A 22,625-nucleotide genomic window follows, 5' to 3' on the forward strand; every position below is an offset into this window, starting at 1 on the left:
AGGGGGGAAACTTTCTCAATCATCTGCCAAACTCCAAGACACAGAGCAATAGAAACAGGAACAGCATGAGTAGCAGGCTCACGACCAGAAGAGGAGTGGCCTTGGGGCCGGCGTGGGCTAGGCCCGGGGTGGTTAACCTCAAGGTCAACAGTCCAAACTCCGCAGTCGCTCAGTGGAGAAGGGTGCAGCGATTCGCTCCATGTAGCTACAGCCTTGGAAATCCAAACAGGCAGTCCTACTTTGCCCTGCAGGGCCCCCGAGTTGGGATGGACTCGATGGAGTATGGCATGTGGTGTATGGCATGTGGGTGCTGGAAGGGCTATGAGTCAGCGAGCACAGCAGGGGGTGCCACTCACCCCTTCATCCTCGTCAGCTTCCGACCCCTCTGTCAATGTGGCCTCCATGTTACAGACCAGGACTCAACGACCTGCTCCCTGGATGTTCTAACCCAATGATGTCGCCTGACGCTAAGCAAGCTTTCATCTGTTTCTTAACTGAAACTGTTTTATAAGATACTTGTGTCAGGCAGTTGAAAAATATGATTATCTCGAGGTAGTGAACTTACAAGGCCCTTCCTCCAAAAGGGAGCTGAAAAATTAAATCGTAAGTTCCTATGACTCAACTTGGGCCAAACACCGTGAACCCAACAAGTGAGTTAATCAAAGTAAAGTGGGTTTTTTGTACATAGTATATACTTATTAATCAGTAAACATTACTTTATAGAAGCAATGCACTCTAGTGGAAAATGCAGCTAGGACATGGGCACACCACCAGAGCAGCTGGGAGGAGATTTCCATCACAGGAAATCCTTCCTCCAAGCAGGAAGTGCAGCAAGCCTGTGTCTGTGAGCCTCTGTTTTGAGACGCCCTCTGAAAGTATTCACGCGTGGAGTGAGGTCAGCACGCAGGCTCAGAAGACTCAACATGACAGACTGGATTTCTCAAGGAGTAACTGTTGTGGAGAGGAAGTTTCACTAGAGGATCACAAACTTTCACTGACCACCTACCGACTTTACTTTTATAAGGTAAAACAGCAAAGAACTTTAGCAAGTCACGGTGCTGATCCGTGCGTCTTATGAGCAAAGTCCCCACCACTCACAGAGCAAGAGCGAGAAACAAAAGGAAGACTCATTCTGTAATCCAGCAGAGTTAGGGGTCAGGTTCCCTCATAGCAAGTGAGAGGAAAGAGCAGAAAGACAGAGTATTCATTCTCACACAGCTGTTACATATGTGTGCGCACGCACACACACACACACACACACACACACACACACACACACACACACACACACCCTTGATGAGCGGGTTCAAGATCAAGGACACTGCTGCGTGGATGAAGTGCTATCATCTCCCAGGGAACACATGCATGCTGCAGGGTTGTGTATGTGTCTGTGAGCTCGGCATGCCTGTGCAGGCCCTCAAATAAAAATGGGCCCGGATATGGCGACACAGTCTCGATTCTAAGACAACCAATTGGACCCGATATGCAATCCCATACACAATTCTCAGTTACAACCAGGGCATGCTGTTAATTCTGAAATGTTGAGTAAGTTAAGAGACTGCTAAAAAGGACTAAAGATGTATTGCTAACCTCTTACAGTAAGCTTGCTGTACAGTTGTGAATTCATTTCTTTATCTCGCTGGAATCGTCGAAATTCATCAATTGCTTCCCGCATGATAGTAACAGCCAAGACAAATCCCTATAAGCAAAAAGTACATTAAAAACTGAGTTCAAGAAGAAGCTTTTTATCATTTAGATTCAGTCTTTTACTTGTATGACTCTTCGAAAATTAAACAAAAACAAAGGTAAACAATAACAACAAAACCCCAGACACACAGTAAGAGGCTACAACAGTCAGCACAGTCCAGGTCCCCTTTTGCTCTGCACGCCAGACACGGCCAAGGCAACCCTCTGGGGTGTACTTGGAGCACTGGGCTGTGTCATTAACATCTGCCCTTGGATCTCCAGGGAGACCATGAGCACTCGGGGTACAAAGTGACTAGGCAGAACAGAGGCTCTGGATGGCCCTTCAGCTGCAGTTTTACGGAACTGCATTTTTAAGTAAAAGTCACAATAGGTTACTTGGATGCCATTTCACAAACCAGTTTTCCTGAAATGGCACCAAATGAACCTACTGTGAACTTGTTACATCAGTGTAGGGCGTAGCTCAGGCCCTGGTTTCCGACACTCAGCAGGATAAAGACCTGGGGTTCCTAACACTGACGACCTTGCTGCATTGCAGCTGAGGGAGCAAGGCACGCTGCACTCAGGAGTTTGCCTCCCAGACAGACCAGCATTGGCTGTACAGCCCCTGGCCAGTGTGCGCAGGGTGCTCCAGTGGGTTCCGGTGTGCACAGCCTGCACACTAGTCTGCACGTGGTACTGCAAAACAAGCCCCCACATACACTGCCTGCAAACGAAACCACACATGGTACCCCCAAATGGCAACATCAATGCCTTTCTTGTCCCTCCCACCTCCGTTCTCCACTTGTCTCCATCACGCTACTGACATGCCCCCGCCCCAGGTACCTCTTGCTCACCACGTCCCTCCCAGAGTCACCCATGCCCTCTGCATCTCCAGGATGCCTTTCTCGGAGCCCTCACACACTCCAAGCCAGCAGTTCTCAACCTGTGGGTCGAAATGAAACCCCTTTAGGGGTCGAACAAACCTTTCACAGGGGTCACCCGAGTAATAACAGTAGCAAAATTAGTTATGTAGTAGCAACGAAAATAATTTCATGGTTGGGGGGTCACCACAACACGAGGAACTGTATGAAAGGGTTGCAGCATTAGGAAGGTTGAGAACCACTGTTCTAAGGCCCAGAGCAGGAATCGGGCCTCAGATCAGTGCTCTCCCAATGCCACCTGCTGCGTCACCCACCAGTTGTCACTGTTCTCCTGGCAAAGCCACCGCCGCTCCCTCAAGTTCTACCTCTACCACCAAGCCTTGCTGATTTGGCTACCCAAATCTTGATCCTGGCCTGCTTGCTCCCTGCCACCTCACAAACCCTCTTTTCTCACTAGATCACCCCCAGCATCTTGGTTTTCAACCTCAGCCCCTCAAAACTTCCTTCCACCAGGATATGCGAGGATCGGCCTGAATTTGACAGGTGGGTCACACAGGAACAGCTGGGAGTTGCAGTGGAGCCCCATCCAGGAGGACATGCAGTTACTGAGCCAGGCTAGGTGACAGGTACCGACACAGCAGGAGAGAGGCCCGAGCAGAAACCCATCCAGCTGGTGCCCTAGTCAGAGGTTCCCAGGTGTGGTAGGGTCAGAGGTGGGAGCCCAGGGACTGGGGGGGAGGGGGGGCGTGGTGCCCTCCCCTCACTCAGGTTAGCAAGGGTCAAGCTGGCCAGAGCTCTCCTAGCTGTCCTACAAGCCTGGCTCCCTCACTGCAGCCCACTGGTTAGCACTCGTGTGAAAACCACTGAGCCCAAGGACTTACCAACCTTCAAAAGTTCCCCAGTTTCTGGACCCCTCAGGATACAGTGCGAAGCTTCCACATGAGGAAGATGGTCAGCCTAGGGCCCCCATTTCTTTTGCCAGTTTACTCCCCACCAGGGAACCACCAATGTCCACTAGAGCCCAGGGCCTGGCCGGCACGGTACCCCAAGTGCAGGTCCGGTCAGTGATGCGTGCTCTGAAGCAATGCTCTGGCACAGTGGGAAAGGATGCCAAGCGCGGCTCCTGTACCAAGGACTGTAGTCAGCACACCTGCAGAGTGCCCAGACGGCCGGCCAGCCCTCCAGCTGTATTGACAACAGCTTTGCTGACTGACCTCACAGGCCACAAAACTTGCCCTTTAAAGAGGACAGCACGGGTTTTCTGAAAGTACAGACATTGCCCGCATCTACTTTTAGCACTTCCTTCACCCCACAAAGCTCCAGGCCCACGAGCTGCGGACTCCCCACCACACTCCAGCCTGACCACCACTATCTGATGACCTGAGGGTCAGTGTGTCTTGGTGGGCCTTTTGCCTCAGCTCTGGGGGAAAAGGTTTTTTGTCTGGTCCTAGGCCAGGTGTATCCTGTGACTGGATACACCTGAGAGGCTGGTCAACAGACTGCAAATAGAGCACATCCAAGCTAAAAAGAAGTCTGTTTGTGCCCAGTGGGAGCAGGCCGTGCCTCACAACTCACAGGGAGCTCTATCTAGCGGAGGGTTTTTAGACAGAAAGGAGTAGGAATGATGTGAAGAGGGAGAGGACAACAGGGGAGGAGAAGAGAAAAAGTGAGTACACACACACACACACACACACACACACTCGGTATCTCTTAAAGGAGTTATAGCAGAGGTCAACAGCTGAATACTGAAGACAGTGATAGATTCAGACAGGTGGTAACAGGCAGCAATGCTAAGAGGAGTCTGTCCTTAGGGGGTTGAGGTGCCCTACATGTCCCAGAGGAGCTGAGAAAGTAGGAAGACTTGGTCTCCTTGCTTCCTGACTCTGCACTGTAGCCTATCAATTCTGACCCGTTGCCTCCTTAATGGACCACGTAACTATGGTCTGTGAGTTCCACGTATGTCTGGCCTCAATCTCGTGAAGGATTGGCATTGGGACCATCTTGGTCATTATCCCCCTGAAGGAGGACAGATTTCAACACTACTATGACCTCTCCCACAATTTCACACCTATTTTGTGCCAAACAGTAATTATTTAATCATCTGAGGACTGCCAAATTGTTTTCCAAAGAGCCTGCACCATTTTTACCTTCCCACCAGCAATGGGTGAGGGTTCTAATTTCCCCAGGCTCCTCAACCTGTTCCCAGGCATCCTGTGGCATGCGGCACCTCAACGGTGCTTTTGTCTCAAAGTTCTCCAGAGACTAAGGATGCTGAACACTTGATGGAGTGCTTATGAGTCATCTGTCGATCTTCTTTGGAGAAATGGATATTCAGATCTTTTGCCAGCTTAATTGGGTTACCTCTGAACAAATCCCCTTTCAGATAACTATTTACAAATATTCCAAATATTTTCTCCTGTTCATTTGGTTCTCTTCACTTTCCCATGTGCTCTGCCATGAAGCTCAACTGACCCACTTTCTTCTGTCAGGTTGGCTTTTCGTGTCCAATGACATCAAGGTTCATGGGTCTTCTTCCAGGAGCTCATTTTGCTTACTTTGGATCTACACTGCATTTGGAACTAGTTTTTGCATGTGACGTGAGGGGTAGGTCTAATTTCATTGCTTCCTGTAGAGATTAAGTTATCCCAGCTGTTAGTGGAAAAGATTATGAAGCTGTCTTGGCACCCTTGTCAGAAGTCAGTGGATTGTGGATGGGGGCTGGCCTTTCAATTTCCTTCCCCAAATGTACCTGTCTGTCCTCAGGGTGGCTCCACACTCTCAATCACTGGGCCCGTGTAGTGACTTTTCAAACAAGGTATGAGTCTTCAACGTGTACTGCATCCAAGGTCCTTTTGGTTACTCTGGGGTCACTGAATTTGCAGTTAAGTTTGCCAAGTGACCCTTGGAGACAAGTTTGTCAATGTCTGCAAAAAGTGCCTTCTAGGATTTTGATAGTGATTTAGCCAAATCAATACATCAATTTGAGGAGTCATGCCATTTAACAATATTAAATCTTCCCATCAACTGTCTACCAATTTAGAATTAATTCCTTTCACAAACTTTGAGTTTCCGATATAAAATCTTGCACTTCTGTTGGTAATTTATTCCCATGCACTATTTTTCCACCACAGGGTTGCTTTCTTAATTTCATTTTCTGAAGTTCATTGCTAGCTAGTTATAAACTTAAGTGATTTCACACTAATGTGGGATACTGCAGATTCCCATACATTGTGTGTGTGTCTCTGTAGAATATTCTGTTTACATCATGCCACCTGCATGCAGAGAGCAAGCTTGTCCTCTTCCCCCGTGCAGACGCTGTCCTTGCATTTGCTTCCCTGGCCTGTTCACGGCACAGACGCAGCCAGAATGGACATTCTTGACCTGGGTCTCCTACTCTTGGGAGACACATCCAACCTTTCACCCAGACAGAGTACCAGCTGTTACAGAGAACGTGAGAGATTTATATACGATAATCCACCGCCCCCTGCATGCATCACTGGCTGCTAGCTTGCGGATGGGGCAGAAAAGAACTCTTATCTTGAGCATACCTTTATCATTTTATGAGAAGGAAAACCAAAATGATAGGAAATATGAAGAATCAAAGCAGCAGAAAAGCAGCACAAAGAGGTGTGGGGAAACAGATGTGGGTACCTCAGCCCATCGGTCTCCAGTCTAGACAGGTAACCCTAAAGGGAGAGGGGAAAAAACCAAAACTGTGTGCAGTATTTACACACAGATACTTATTCCAGCATGGTTACAAGAAATCTAAAAGGAATGATGAAGTTTGGGAAATAAGTTTAAATGTTCAGAAATAAATCCATGGTACAGTCCTGTGGTCAAGTATTGTACTTCCTCTATGTTTAAAGATGCCCCTGTTCTCTGAGGACGCATCTCGGGAAGGGCAGCAGCACCAGGCTTGTGTGGCACAGTACGGTTTCAGCCCCGTGGAAAACATGCCCTTCAACTGCAAACAGCATGCACCTGTGCACCCCATCAAGCGGCTACTTGCTCTCACACATCTGATCTGATAAACTCCAGTTGGTGGCTGATTCACCTGAGACAGGAGGTAAGCAACTGTTGCCCACAGGATGGATGTGCTGTAGGCAATATTCTTAAAGGCGCAGCACTTAAACAGAGGTGCAAACCACTGGGAAAGATGTCTTTTGCAACACAAGAATTACCGACCAGACTCAGTCCTCTGTTTACCTCGAATTTCCAGGAGGCAGATGTGATACCCACACATAGCACAAGGGAATCTGCTATCTAGTGCCTGACTCAGGAGGAGAACTCTTGAGTTCAGGAGTCCCATGAGTCGCCAGGATATGCTGCTCTTCAGGGTGTTTCAAAGGTCCGCTGAGTCCAGGAGGCTAAGCACCCATCTGTGGGAATACTAGAGAAGGGAGTGGTGAGGGAGAGGTCCCTGTCCTGGTCACAGACAAGGACTACTGGAGAGTACTGCTAGCCTGAGGCCAATTCCCCTGGCCTACCCCTCATGTGAACAGGTAACTGGAGTGGAGGACCAGCCACCACGTCTGTAGAGAAGAGATGTGACAGGTAGGCTACAGAGCTCTTGTTATGGCTTCCTCAGCAGTGAGTGCTCCATCTTCTGAGAGGTACTTGGGTCCTCAGAGGAGTGGTGGTGATGGATTTGGACGAGCCCCGTCTGCTGAGCTCTGAGATGAGTGGTTAGGATGAATGCAGCAGTCCTAGAATGTCCACAGTGAGGAGCATCTGCTGGGAGGTATGGCCAGCTCTCCTGAGTCTTAGCAAGTGCGTCGTTTATGATGAATTGGGATAAGTATGCCTCGCTGCAGGAGTAGCTGGGCTGTCGTGACTCCTGGGTAAGAGATTTAGGTTGCAGTATCATGACCTATAAAGATCCAGATGGAAAATTAAGCAGTCACTAGGAAATTCTGCCAACCTGGAAGCAACAGTATCTAAGCACAAGTCTGGTGCCAGGCAGATGACATGAGGCATCTTCTATGACCTGTCCACAGCCCGTGACTGAATCCTGTGTCGCCAAAGTACAACTCTTTCCTGCTATTTATCGACGCACACTTCCCAGGAGCCATTGGGGCTGAGTGTCAACGCAACAGGCGGCTCTTCTGTAAAAAGGAAACACATTCAAGGTGCTCCACGGAGGACACTGACCTTTGAAGGACTAAGTGTCAGGGGCCTGCCTAAGGACTTTCGTGAGTGATCTCTTTGATGCCTCAGAGGCCACATGTGATGGGCGTCACCTCTGCACAGGAGCTGCGGGTGCTGACCCACGGAGATAGATGGAACTGAGTGCCTTCAGGCTGAGGCTTATCTTGGCTGGCATCATTGATCTGTGGGCGCAGGCAGAGCTTTCTCTGGAGAGGGGGCCACGAGTGGCTGGTGGGAGTTCTCCACGCCCTGCTCCACACCTCCAGCATAAACACGTAGTGACAGACAGACGGACTGGGCAGAAGGATGGAGGCTTTACTCTTGGCTGAAGGTCCGCCCTCACGTCCTCTCTGCTGGTTGCCTCTAGGGAAGACGCAGAGTGAGAGACCCACACAGCAGGCTTCTTTTCAAGGAGGTGTCTCCGCAGACAGAGCCGATCAGAGGGGACAAGCGGGCCTGCTTCCATGACACTGCTTTCCTACCGCTGCCTTGAAGACCAGATGCAAACTGAGCAGTGTGAAAGGTCACCTGCAGCGCAACAGTGCCATGACATCACTTGTTTGCAGTTTATTTTTTGCTATTATGAAAAAGTCCACACAATTTAGTTAAAAGATAAAGCCTGCTTCTTGGACTGAGCAGCATATTTAAGATTTCTGCTGAACCAGAGGTTACAATGCACTGAGGGCAACAGTTATCAGCAACCCGGGAGCAGGCACTGGACCCAGGGACAAGGGGCCCTCTGGTAAAGTGATGAGCTTTGAGATCTATGCCAAAGGGCCTCCAAGCCTCGTGTAAAAAATCCCACGTGTTTTTCAATGTGCAGCAACTGGGTTTGTTTTCATTGTTTGATTATTTTAAGCTTTGAACTGTGAATTGTATGAGAGTTTCCAGAACAGATCAGTTTCGTTTCATGTCACTGACTACAATGCCTACAGGGCAGCATCATTCAGCCCCATCTCCATCCCTCCTTTGGAACTTCATCCTAGAGTAAAGCTGCCCTTGGGATCACAAATGTTTGTCTTTTCAGTTCTATTTTTCCATGGATGTTTTGAAGCCCCTCATATTTACCTAATATAACTTAATGCTTACCTACAAACTGATACAATGCTTCAAAAAGCCTGGAGCTTAAAATTCAAAGTAGAACTAGGCAGTAGAGAAATGGTTTATTGTCTTGGTGAACAGACTAAACACACATACAAATATAAAGACACACATATGCGCACACATATGCAAACATACCCACACATACAATGCACATGCATGCAAACACAAATGCCCATATGTGCACGCGCACACATATGTACACAAGCACACACACACACAGAGAAACTGGCACATGCAGCCACATAAGCACACACAAACGATGCACGCTCCGGGTGCACAGGCAGGCATTCAGCCAGGTACGGCCAGATCAAACCAGACCCTTGCCGAGGACTTGCACAAAGGAGACTATCTATTGTTAACAAGCGGCTCAAACCCTTGCCAATGGGCAGTCGTCGTAGGGCTCGCTGACGACCCTTCATTTATTCTCACATATAAGCCCATAAACCATAAAGTTACAGCACAATTCTTCTCGAAATGTCAGTTTTTAAAAAGCTTCACAGTGCTCTGTAGGTACGTAGAATATAACCTAGCTTAAACCATTCGTTCTTCGTTAGACAGTTCACTTTTCTTAAAGTTCCAATCAGCAATAAGCCTGGGCACTGTGCAGACTTGTGCTCAGTCCTCACTGCCTTATGAGAAGCTCTTCAGCTGAAGTGCTGGATCCACTCTGAAGGCCTTGGAATGGTGGCCCCAGCTGCCCCCACAGGGATGGGGCGATGGCTACAGCTACAACTACCAGCCATGCACACAGCAGATGAGACCCCGCCTCAATCCCCACCACCAGCCCGGATGCCCGCGGACACATCACAAATGTCCTAGTCACGTTCCCTGCAAATCTACTTTCATGTCTCAAATCCAGCATCCGTTCCCAAACTTATCAGACCTTCTACGGCCCGTGCAGAAAACAAATGGCCCCGTGCCCCAGGCAGTTAGAAATGCGTGTGCTACTGCCCCGTCTCCCCAAAGTGCAGGCTCCTACTTTATTTAGCAGGGCCCCAGTCATCCCAGCACTGCTCCCCAGGAGGGTTGTATGGCCCACTCTGGGAAGCACTGGTCTGCATGAAGAGGAGTCACATGATAATCTTGAACTTTTAACACAGGCTGCTACCAGCCAGCCCGAACCATGTCACCTGTTCTAGGAGCCTTCTGCAATCCCATCTTCCAGCTCTCCGACACACTGAGAAGAGCAAGAACCCGAACCAGGCAGAGGGTTCCACAGCTGCTGCTCAAGAAACTGTCTGCTGAGGCTGTGCCGGGGTGGGGAGGGTGGGTGTCACTGCTGCACTGTGATTCCCCCATGCTGAGGCTGTGCTGAGATGGGGGCAGACGGTGGGCCCTACTCTCCCAGTGTCCCCTCGCTCAGATTACCCTGTGATCTGACCACAGGGTCAGTGAGCATGCATGCAAGCTGCAAATGTCACAACAACCGTGCCCAAGCGTGACTGGTAAGGTTCGTATGGACTTACCTGGGCCAGCATTCTCAAGATCTCCTCCTGCAAGGTGTAGCTTCTGCCCAGTACCAGTGCACACAGTAGAAATCCATGCTAACTTTCTACTAGGTCTGAATTCTGCAACCTGCCTCATCATCTGACCTCCAATGCTTTGGACTTGAGTTAGCAGGTGGCTGTCTTGCCTGCCAACTTAGTCATCAGCACCCCACCATCTTACCTGCCGACCTTGGATCCATTCGCCTCTATAGCCAGAAGCCTGCCATCTGACCTACTGATCTTAGGTTCGTCAGCCCTGTAGCTGTGAGTCAGGAGAAAACTCCAGCTGAATATCTGACCCATGAACTTGGAACATGCCCATCTGTACAACTGCGCGAGCCACTTCCTTGATATAAACCTGTGTGTGTGTGTGTGTGTGTGTGTGTGTTTGTGTGTGTGTGTGTCTAAGCAGTGGACAGCTAACCACAAGATTGAGAGTTCAAACCCACCAGCTACTCTGAGGGTTCAAAGGATGAGGCTATCTGTTTCTGTAAAGCTTTCTAGTCTTGGAAACTCGATCTCGAATAGTTGTGAGGCAGAATGGACTTGATGGCCTGAGTGTGTGTATAGACACACACATGCACACACACGCACGCACTGGCTGGGTTTGCTTCTCTAGAGAATACAGCCTAAGACAACAAACGACAAAACCCAAGGCAAGTTTTGAAATGGAAACCTTCAATAAGCACCAATGGCTTTTCTAAAGCCTCTCTAGCTTGAGCTGTCTGACAGAGACTATCTTACTGACCAAAGGCACACTGCCCCATCAGGAGCCATACGGATCTGAGCCTGCAGCCCCGCTCCATTGCCACCGCTCAGCTAATAGAGGGTGCCTAGGCCAGACTGCCCGTTCAGTCCCATCCAGAGTCAGCAAAGGGCTGAGGGTCCTGGGACTAGGCCGGCAGCAGATTGCTGCCACACTTCCTCCAGGGCAATGAGGAAGTGAGACCGCAGAAGTCTTCAAAACCTTTTCACAAAAATTCCATGACATGGAAGAAGCACACCGGCCAGTGCGATCACGAGGTGCCCAAGGGACCAGGTATAAGGCATCATGCAAAAAAAAAAAAAAAAGATATAAGTGTGTGTATGTATGTGTATATACGTGTATATGTATATATGTATGTATATATATATCATATTAAATGAAGGGGGAAGTGCAGAGTGGAGACCCAAGGCCCAAGTGTCGACCAATGGAGATCCCCTCATAGAGGGGTTTAGGAGAGGAGATGGGTTAATTAGGGTGTGAGGTAGTATCGATGAAGAACACAGCTTTCCCCCGGATCCTGGATGCTTCCTCCCCCCAACTACCATGATCTGAATTCTACCTTGCAGGGCTGGATAGGACAGAGGCTGTACACTGGTGCATATGAGGGTTGGAGGTACAGGGAATCCAGGGTGGATGATACCTCAGGACCAAGGGTGTGAGGGATGATGCTGGGAGAGTGGAGGGTGAGTGGGTTGGAAAGGGGGAACTGATTACAAGGATCCACATGTGACCTCTTCCCTGGGAGAGGGACAGCAGAGAAGGGGGGAAGGGAGACTCCGGATAGGGCAAGATATGACAAAACAACGATGTATAAATTACCAAGGGCATAAGAGGGAGGGGGGAATGGGGAGGGAGGGGGGAATGGGGAGGGAGGAGGGGAAAAAAAAGAGGACCTGATGCAAGGGGCTTAAGTGGAGAGCAAATGCCTTGAGAATGATTGGGGCAGGGAATGTATGGATGTGCTTTATACAATTGATGTGTGTATATGTATGGATTGTGGTAAGAGTTGTATGAGTCCCTAATAAAATGTAAAAGAAGAAAAGAAAAAAAAAATTCCATGACAAACAGTGACAATATCATGTTTTCAAAATCTGACCAGTTTATCTGTTCACCATCTCAGTTCTTAAGTTACACACTAAGATATTTAATCATTTAACTTAAATGTTAAAAGTCTTTTTCTTTTACCAGAGGGGTCCAGTAGGTGTAGAGATAGCCTATTTTCAGGGCTGGCACAAACTGTGAGCAGGACACTACCAGAAAATAGAGGTTCAGGAAAAACTTGAATTGTTCATATAAAACCTAAAAAGGAAAAGAGAAAATTAACACAAATCTACAAGGGGCGCCATCTCAAGCAGATCACTCCCCTTAGCAAGTGCCAAGTCGGGCCATGATACCAGCAGTGAGGAGAGTGGGCAATGGCTTGCTCAAAGCCACCTTACATTGCAGGGGCCTTCAGAAAAAGCATCTCCCGATTCCATTTCTGAAGCCTCCTCACATGAAGTAATATGCTAAGTTTACCCCAACAAAGAACAAACTGAAGGAAAAAAAGGTAACTCAAGCTTGCAAGTACTGTAAAAATGAACTCTCAGATTTAGTGGTCCATTTTCTTTGGACATTTCCCCTTCCACCCACCTCCACGACGCTAGGCATGCACATGTCAAAGCGATCCACAGAGCCAATCCCTCCCCGATGTGAGCAGTGCAGTCGGTCTGCGGACACACTGTACCTCGACACCGACCGACTCACCCATGTGACAAGGGAACAGCATCTAACAACCTCACTTTATGAAACAGGGAGAACATCGGGGTTCATGGTTTGGCACTTTCAAGTATAAAATACGTGTTATCCTCAATAAAATTTCGAAATAGCAAAGCTACAGGTTTGGATTTCTAATTCAAATAAGACTTTTTTTTAACATTTATTAGGGGCTCATACAACTCTTATCACAATCCATACATATACACACATCAATTGTATAAAGCACATCCATATATTCCCTGCCCCAATCATTCTCAAAGCATTTGCTCTCCACTTAAGCCCTTTGCATCAGGTCCTCTTTTTTTGCCCCTCCCTCCCCGCTCCCCCCTCCCTCATGTGCCCTTGGTAATTTATATATCGTTATTTTGTCATATCTTGCCCTATCCGGAGTCTCCCTTCCCCCCCTTCTCCGCCGTCCCTCTCCCAGGGAGGAGGTCACATGTGGATCCTTGTAATCAGTTCCCCCTTTCCAACCCACTCACCCTCCACTCTCCCAGCATCGCCCCTCACACCCCTGGTCCTGAAGGTATCCTCCACCCTGACTTATTTTTAAGGATGGAAAGTCAAGATCTTCTATACAAATCAATCTCCAAAATGCTAGATTGAAACTGGAAATGGAAATGGTAGAGGGCTGGCGCTGGCAGACTCGAAAAGTCGCCACCAGCCTGCAGCTCGCGCCACTGCACCCCGTCTCCTTCCCTCCCAGGCCTTCTGTGCAGAGCGGGGCGGCCTGGAGCCCCAAGTGGAGGGTGCACGGGTTAAGTGCTCAGTACAGACTGATCGAGGGCTCTGGAAGCAAAGCTTTCACGAACTGAAGTTATTTGCATCATCACACAGTTACATGTGTGATTGAAAAATCGCTTACATTGATAACGTTTTTAATCATAATCATGTTCAATTGCTACCTAAAAATGTTTTGAATTATTTCATAAATTAATCTCAGCAGGAGAGAAAGCGTTCTTTTTCCTCACGGATTTCTTTAAAATCTCAGCATAAATTATATCTATTAGCAATTCAGAAATTGCCATTCATGCTAAAAATGGAATAGAATTCCTACTGTGCAATTACCAAATGTTTCTAAAATACTACATTCTAGATGAAAAGACTAATTTAAGAGACAAGCCACGGGAAAAAAGTCCTGCACACGGTAACCGTCTGCAGACAATGCCCAGGTGCGTCAGGGCCCAGCAGTCACAGAAGCCACCCGTGATATGCCCCTCTGGCCTTGCACCCCAGACGCCCACCCCTGCCCTGCCATTCCACGTGCCCTGCGACCACTTGGGAAATAGGCCAGGCTACCCCCTCTGTGAGAAGGTAATCATTTCAGCCCGAGGAGAACACAGAGGCTTCATTCCACCAAGATAAGAATGCGGATCTGCCTGACAGGTTACCTTTCATGGTCCTGCCAAGAGACGAGCCTGTTAGTGATGAAGCCATTAGTTCGGTGTGTTTTCATAAAGACACATATTCGATATCAAGCATTTGCCAACTACTGGATGGATGGAGGGGGAAAAATCAATGCCCAATATAAGGTCAGCATGATTATTTAAATTAAAATATAAAAGATAAATCAGCCCTCATTCCAAGTAATCAGAGCTTCTCTGGAAATGGAAACAAGGCCAATACCTGAGCACATTAAAAATGCGGAGGGAGAAGCACCACCAGGCTTTGCTGTGCCGACCAGGAAAGACAGACCCTGGCCCTTCACTGATGCACTCACGGAGGGAGGCTCAGGTGACTCCCGCCAGAAATAGCACGGCACCAAACAAGGACAAAAAGCATTAGGCTTTCGGATTTAAATTGAGCATAAACACCTCATTATAGATAACTAATGATACCACAATGGAGGCACACCTGAAATTTAAATTTAAAAGAAGACATCTAGAAATGTCTCCATGTTCTAGTTATTTTTGTTTATTTATTAGGGTAGTAAAAATAGCTGGACTTTGAGCACAAGGTCCCTTGGCCGGCTTTCGGCACCACACTCTCACCTCTCCTTCATTCAGACAAAATGGACGGCTTACTTTGAGGTGCTTCTCCCTTGGCTTCCCCCCACTATCTTTGTGGTGCTCCTCAAGAGCTGGGCCCATCAGTTTACCATGGCTCCCAGCAGGACACCGACTAAGCCAGACCTGGCAACCCAGCTAAGCAAGGTTTCTTCTTCGGGACAAGAGGAAGCTGGCACAATCTTACCCCCGGAATAAAGGTAAACACGTTGTATTTTTGGTTTTTTATGGCATTTCTAGGATGTTTTTCTTCACACTTCTCAGGACACCCGAGCCACACGGTGCGTGCCTTCAGCTGCTTCTTCCTCTGACAGACGTGGGCCAGCCAGTCACAGCAACTGCAAGGAACAAAAGAGAGTATGTGCCTGTGCAGCCGGCCCCATGTTCCCAGTGCACTCTGTGGGGTCCTTAGACTGGTCAGTCACACAAATGCGCACCTGACGTGCACATACAGGAAGAGCCTAAGCACTGGGCTTCTAGGACCTCAGGAAATGCTCCCCCCAAGAAGGAGCCAGTCCTGCAGGGAAGCTGCCAGTGCCCCACCCACCCACCACCCCCCTCCCCTCAAGGGGTCAGGTACAGTGACGGCCCCTGGCGATTCTCAACACGATGCATAGTGTGCAATGTGACAAAGGCCCTTGGGCAGCAATCAACCCAGGATCTGACTCCCTCTCTTCTCTGCAATGGCCACTTCCCACCGGTCAAAGGAGGGCTTTTCTGGCTGCACTAATACAACATTCAGAATTCCAGCTCAATTCTGCGCTTACAAAGGGTACTGCCATTTGATGTGGCAGCCACATTGGGGGTGGGGGGTGGCGGGCAGTGCTGTCCTGGGATGATGTGCAACAGAACCCTATCAGAAGGGGCTGAGAGGGAGTGCAGAACATGGCCCACAGACAGGAGCTGCAGAGATGGCAGGCACAGTGTCCTGGACCCACAACCTGGTGAAGCCAGAAAAGGAGAGGAGGGCTGGGAGGGCCACCTGGTCTCGTGCCCCCCTCCCCACCCCAGAAAAGCACCCAACCCCCCCACCGCCACCTCATCTTCCCGCAAGAGCCCCAGTGGCCGAACAGTTACACAACAGAAACCAGCAGTCACGCTGGGCAAGGAAGGCGAAGCTCTCTGCTCCCACACAGAGTGAGGGCCTGGAACCCACCCCATAGGTGCAGCTCTAACCCACACTATAGGGTATCTGTGAGTCGGAGTCATCTCAGGGCAGGAAAACCCTAGCCCCATCAAAAGGCCACCATTCCCAAAGGGACACTAAGGCTACCGTCACTAATATGCCACCGTCACCGCACTCCCCAAATGTAGCACGTCTCCTTCCACATCACAGTCAATCTCGGGCCATCACTGTACCCAGCAGGCCCTTTGGTGACCAAGCCAACGGCAGATAGCTCCCACTCAGGACAATGGCCCCATGGAAATGCCAAGTCACAGCCACGAGTGGGGATGTGTGAGGATGAAATCACTGAAGACAGAAGAGCCGTGGCACAGCGATGGCAAGACAACACACAGAGGGAAAGCATGGGCTCCGAGGGGCCTCCCCCAGAACTCAGGGTCACAGGATGGGGAGAGAACACAGGCCTTCCTACACCAAACAGCCTGAGAAGTTAGAAAAATGATTTAGAAAGCAGCTTCCCCGCTCCCAGAATCTGCACAAAAACACAGAAATCTTTGCTGTTCATTAGGTCTGGCTATGACAGTGCCCGCACTGCACCGTTTATGCATGCTTCCTCCTGGAATTGAGCCAGGTGGTTTTACGTCTGTCTCCTAGTCTGTGGCCCGCTGCCTGATGTGTTAGCACCACGTGTAGAATGCCTGATGTTTCGGAACACAGGGTAAGAGACCTCAACCCCCAAACTAAAAGCGTAGCAAAAACCCAGAGGTGAGGCCAATCTTAGGTTAAGTGTACTGTCTGGCACACGGGTGTTTTTGCTCCAGCACCTAATTTCAAATGCCTTCATTAAGCAAAGGACGCATCACAGTGAAATCCAAAATCTGGCTGTCATGTTCACGGGTAAAAACAGAATCCTGTTAAAACTGAAAATTAACATTGTATGCAGCACTAGGACAAGGTGGGTAACACTTAGCACTCCACCTTTTGGCCCCTGCTGGGCTGGCAAGGAGGCACTGGCTGCTCACTGGAGGGCTGGCAGTCTGCTCAGAGATGGCAGCATGGGCACACGGGGGCACTCTTCCTTACTGCTGGGCTGCCTCACGCAGATCAGAAAGGACTGAGCAACGCCCGACAACCCTGGCTCATCGGCTCGGTCCTACTTCCAAGCCATCTGCTGCTCCTGAAAGTCCACCCTGTCCACTCCTACCTCATTAGTGCCCATCAGAACCCACGCCCACCTTCCTCCTTAGCCAGGTGTGCCCACGTCAGTCGTGGTTGTCCCAGTGCCCTCAAGAACTGCCTAGCACCAGAGATATTTACCACCCTGGATCACAGTTAACAAATAGCCCAGGTCCTAAATAATACCCTAGATTCTAACTCACAAATTACTCTGGATCCGAACACACACACACTCAGGACCAACCAACACCCTGATCCTTCACCCTCTCACTTCCCACATCAGGACCACCACACAGGTATAGCCAGGCACTCACCACACAGCACAGTCCCACTTGAAGGTCACCAGTCCATAGTCTCCCTGTAACTTCAGATGCAGGTGCTTCAGTCAGCCATCCCACGCTGCCTCCCTTCCACTCTCACTGACAGCCAGCCTGCAGGTCAGCCACCACCTCCACCATCAGGGTGACAGGCGGTGCCACCCAACACCCCTCTACGCAAGCTACCACGTTAACTCACAGCCCTCACACCAGCACTGGCCAGCCTACCCTCCAGCTGACACCTTACATGACAATGGTGAAAGGCTGACCCATCTTCCCCAGGACCAGGACAGAATGAGGAGAGGCGAGCTGCACTTGTGCACCGCATGTTCGTCAGCCCGAGGGCCAGAGAAGGAAGGGCGCATGCTCCCTCTGCCTGCAGGGCCCTCCCTCTTCCCAGGATGCCAGCGTGAATGCTCCCAACCACCCTCAGGAAGCACAGGTGAGCCTCGCAAGAGCGCAGAACACAAGATCAATCCACACAAACCAACCATGTTGCTACGTGTTTGCAGTGGACATGTGGAAACCAAAATTTAAAATGTCTTTCTACTCAATCTCTTGAACATTGAAATACTCAGTAATGAATCAAACATGGACAGGACATGCGTGCCTAGAACTACAAGACACAAGGCTGAAGGCCCACAGAGTGCACTGAGGTACCATCTGGGAGACTTCCCGTGATACAGGTGTCAATGCCCCGCCCCAATCAATACAAAGGGTTAACCCAAGCCACAAGGAACTCGCAGATACGAACAAGATGGCTTTACAAAGGCAAGGGTGTCAGACACTCGGGCCATTTTGAAAAAGCAGCAGAGGGTGGAGGATTAGCAGACACAACAGGGAGCCCGCATCAGGCTCCAATCTCCATGCCCGTCAGGCAGTGTAGGTTCCTCCACCACAGGTGGACCTAGATCTCTCTCTGGGTCAGTCAGCCGGAAACACTTAATGCAAGTCCGGGCAATGCAGCTGTCTAATAGGCGCTGCCATGGCCGTATCGTTAACTTGAATTTGTATAGGCCCCTGACGTATCTCTGTGGATCAAGGTGCAATTATAAATGGAAGAGAGAAACCACTTAGGCACGTCAACACGGTGACCAAATGAACCCTGCTTTGCTTTCATTCTCCAGGGGATCACTCATTTTCCCCTTCTGTCTGGCACTAAAACTTCTCGTAAACAACAAGCTTAGTTCTCCTCCCTTCTAGACTAGCATTATTGGATGACTGGCGTTATGAGCATTCTCCACGATGTCATTGACAAAGTGCCATCTTTAGTTTCACTGAAAAACTGACACGCTAGAAGAAGAATCACGCTTATAGGGAGGTTTCCACAGGTCCGCGAAGAATGTCACTCTTTGCAACATTTCCCCACACACATGCTGAGGCCCCCTTGAGTGAGCACTGTGGGCAGGCCAGCCCTGTGTGGTGAGCGGGCAGAGATGGCCTCCCTGGCTTGGCAGGAAGAGGACCCTGCAGAAAGAAGGGATGGGGACAGCCGCTGAGCCCATGCTCCCAGGGGTCGGGGTCAGGGACAAACCTGGTGCAGAGGGACCTCCAGCCGCCACAGACCAGCCACTCCAGGCCTCGCTTTCTACGCGCTACCCTGGCTCGCGGCAACGTGTGGTAATCGCTTTCATCGTTCTCAAACCCTTCTTCAGACATCATCAGAGGCATTTCATCCAAATGGGCAGACTCGTCCTCCAGCTGGTACCTGGTTAGTGACAGGAAGAGTTACTGCAGTGATGCTGTTTCACTCTGGGCACTAACAAGCCTGCCTGCCTTTCCCCTCACTCTCAGTCCCGAAGGGCCCTGGAACTGGGCTCAGTGGGGTTGTCCGATTTGCAGTTAGCGCCAGGCACAGCCAAGGGCCAGCTGCCCGAGGAGCCACCAGCAAGCCTACATGCGATCACGTGGGAGGCCTGGGTTAGGGTGCCCAGCACAACTGATAAGCCTGCCACTGACACCCAAGGTACTCAGTTCAGCAACCCAGGTCAGACACAGTCTGAAATACCTAATAGCACCCTCACCCCACCCCCCAGACATGTACTGTGTAAGCACTCACTCACTGTGGATGCTGTCTTTACCCTGAAAGGCAAGGCCGCAGTCCCTATGCCCCAAGTGTTCTTTCTCTGTCTGGCTTTTACTCTATTCCACAAACCTCCCCACAACCAGCACGCTGCTGGGCCCACAACCCTCCCGAGTCCCAGGTGGCAGCCTGCCATCAGCGCGGCCCCCTCACCCTCCTTCTTCGACCACAAACACAGGTCACCTTTTAAACTAAAAACGTGCCTTTTGGAGGAGTGGCCCTGGTGGGTGTGATGGTTAGGCACCCAGCTTCTAGCCCACAGGCGAGCGCTCCCTGGGAGCAAAGGCCCAGTGACCCACTCACACCCACCCAGGGCCCCAGATGCCTGTCCTCTGGAGCCGCCACTCAGGGTCACTGTGTCAGAAGCAGCAGGGTGGAGGACACTCAGAACCCCCACTGGGAGAGCTGACCATAGGTCAGAAGCCCTGTGGAAACTCAGCAGGGGTTGCCTCATGTAATCCAACGTTCCCTTGGCAGGGGAAGGGAGGAGACAGGGGACATGTGCACGTACACACACACACACACACACACACACACTGGGAGGAGACAGGGGACATGTGCACGTACACACACACACACAGTCTTCAGAAGGCACCCAGTGTGACCCACCACCAATCTATCTGTCACCACATTAGTTACTCACCCAGCTACTGAGTCACTCACTCCCCACTTTAATTTCCATGCAAGAGGATTTCCAGTAACATCTATCTGCATAGAACTTTTACACAATCTCAGAAGTCTGTATCACTGCTGTCAACTCAGAGAGACACTATAGCACAGGGAGACCTGCCTCTGTGAGTTTCCAAGACAGCAAGTGTTTACGGAAGAAAGCCTCGACTTTCTCCTGTGGTTTCAAACTGCAATTAGCAGCCCACTGGGTACCCACAACAGCAGCAAGGCTCCTACACACCCTCCCCAAACAAACCCAACTCACTGCCACCGACTCATAGCAGCCCTCCCTCCCCCGTGGGATGTAGAGATGATCGCCACAGCCGTGGATACAGTCAAAGGTGAGCCCTGCCCCGGCGAGGCCGCAGGTTAGAGCGGGCTCCCGTGCCTGCCAGGACAGGTGCTGTGGGTAACACAGAAGCCCCACCTCCTGGGCACGGAGCAGGCTGTCTCGGCTTCACCCTTCCGGGGCAGCAGCAGGCTAGGAGCCTGGTATGGAGGCTTTTACCAGGGAGGGATGTTTCTGTTTTCACAGAGGGCTTTTGGAACATGCAAATTAAAACAAGAGGAAAGCAGGTCTTGTTTATCAATTGAAAAAAATCATTTTTAACACGCAGTCTTGGGCGAACAGGCATTCTTATCTGCTGATAAGAATGCAAACAACCTCTCTAGAGAATGATTTGTTAAGAGGTAGCAAAGGCCTTTAATTAACGTGAATGAACTCCCACTCCGAGTCTGAAGTATCCAAAGGACGTGAGCAGCGTGCACAGAGCCTGGCCACACAGCATGGAGTGTGCAGGGCAGTCTCACATGGGGACCCTCGTTCCCAGGGCCGGGGCCTCTCACTCGAGCACAGGTGAACAGTACTTGTACACACTTCAGGCCAAACAGGGCACAGGGAATGTGGGTCTGCAAGCAGCAGGGTGCTATCTGCTCCCTTAAAAATTCCTTTTTGTAAGACCTGGTCTTTTAAAACAGCCAACCAGCAAGTGCTGGTTATACAAAATGCTATTAAAATGGAAAACGACCATACACAAAATGAGCATGTTAGCCTCGTTCATTAAGTTCTCCCCATGATTCTGTTCTGTTCAAGAGAAGCCAGTCTTCTCCAGTTCGAGGCTGGGGCCCCCACCGGCGCACCCTGGCTTGAGAAGGCAATAAGCGCCAGCGGGCGTCAGGAACCCTGGGCGCCAAGGAGCCTGTGAGCTGGCAAGCAAGTTATTCCATTTCCAAAGCAATTTTCCTATTGTACTGAAAATGTTACCTCAGTATTGAAAAACAGTAAAATGATGAATAATGGATTTTTGCAGAGACAGGATAAGCACAGAATCTTAAGTGTCTTTGTTGTCCGGTGTCATACACACTTAATTGGTTTGTCACTCAAGAAAAATCAACGTTTCCAGCAATTAAGTATAATTCTGGAAACATTTTTAAAACGAGTGAAAACAATGTGAACAAAGCCGACAGACGATGAGTGGAGCACACCAGCGCGGAGGAGTGGGGAAGGCAGCCGGTGCGGCCACCGGGATAAGCGGGAGCAGTCGCGCCACAAAACCCAGGCGGGAGGCACCTGCCTACAGAAAGTGGGTCCCCACAATAAGGACGGCAATGCTGTCTTACCCTCAGCGTCCATCGGCTTCACTGACACAGGTTTCAGAAAACTCAAGTGATGATGGAGCGGAAATGCATTTTAGATATGCCTAACCCTCCCTCAAGCCTCTTTTAAGAAAAATCGACATGTCTCCTTCACCTGCATGTTACCACAGTCAGAAATAGACACGGCTCTCCTTCTTGGATCAGACACAGCTACAAGGTCAACAGGACCTTGGGGGTCAGCAGCCACCCAGGGGGAGCCTATGACCTGAGCACAGCACAGAGGTGGACGGGGCCTCCTGCATCCAAGGTGAGACTTGCCAGGAAATGGTCAAAGAATGAAGGGAGCAGAGGCTGGGACATCGCCCAGGGCTGGGTGGCAAAACCAGGCTGGGGGGACGGCCAGCAGAGAGGTGCTGGGAGGGCAAGTCAGGAGTAGTGGCCAGTGTTCAAGCGCACATATGCTAACTAGCGTGTACACCACAGAAAATGCAGTGTATGTCTGCCTTAAGCATATCTGTAACCGGAATGGCTGTAGACAAGCCCTCAGGAATAATAAATAAATAGAAGGTCCAATCAAACAGTGGCTTCCAAAGGGATCTGTTGGGGTCAGCTGGGAGGGTCTGGGGGGTATAACGAGGTAATCCAAGAAACTACACAAATGCTACCAGGGCCAGGAAAGTTGCACCGAGGTTCCCACCCCGACAATGGGCCTGCTCATTCTCAGAGGGAGGGAGCCAGGGCCGTCCTGTCAGATTTCACTGGCCAGCCGGATGCTGCCCACCCGACAGCCCTGATCTGAACCCTGCAGACTCCTTTTCCCCTCAA

General features: G+C 50.1%; 1 protein-coding gene across 6 annotated transcripts in view; it reads right to left on the reverse strand.

The window, feature by feature from the left end:
- Positions 1 to 22,625, reverse strand: part of ATP9B (ATPase phospholipid transporting 9B (putative)) — a 124,817-nt gene that overhangs the window by 92,648 nt on the left and 9,544 nt on the right. For all 6 annotated transcript variants that reach the window (XM_075533098.1, XM_075533100.1, XM_075533099.1 and 3 more), the window contains exons 2-5: positions 18,987 to 19,160; positions 15,024 to 15,174; positions 12,258 to 12,371; positions 1,591 to 1,699 (exon numbers count right to left, since the gene is read on the reverse strand). In XM_075533098.1, coding sequence (XP_075389213.1) covers positions 1,591 to 1,699; positions 12,258 to 12,371; positions 15,024 to 15,174; positions 18,987 to 19,160 — 548 coding nt within the window. The remainder of the gene's footprint in view (positions 1 to 1,590; positions 1,700 to 12,257; positions 12,372 to 15,023; positions 15,175 to 18,986; positions 19,161 to 22,625) is intronic.

This window comes from Tenrec ecaudatus, chromosome 15 (genome assembly GCF_050624435.1).
Source record: "Tenrec ecaudatus isolate mTenEca1 chromosome 15, mTenEca1.hap1, whole genome shotgun sequence".
NCBI classification, from domain to species: Eukaryota; Metazoa; Chordata; class Mammalia; order Afrosoricida; family Tenrecidae; genus Tenrec; species Tenrec ecaudatus.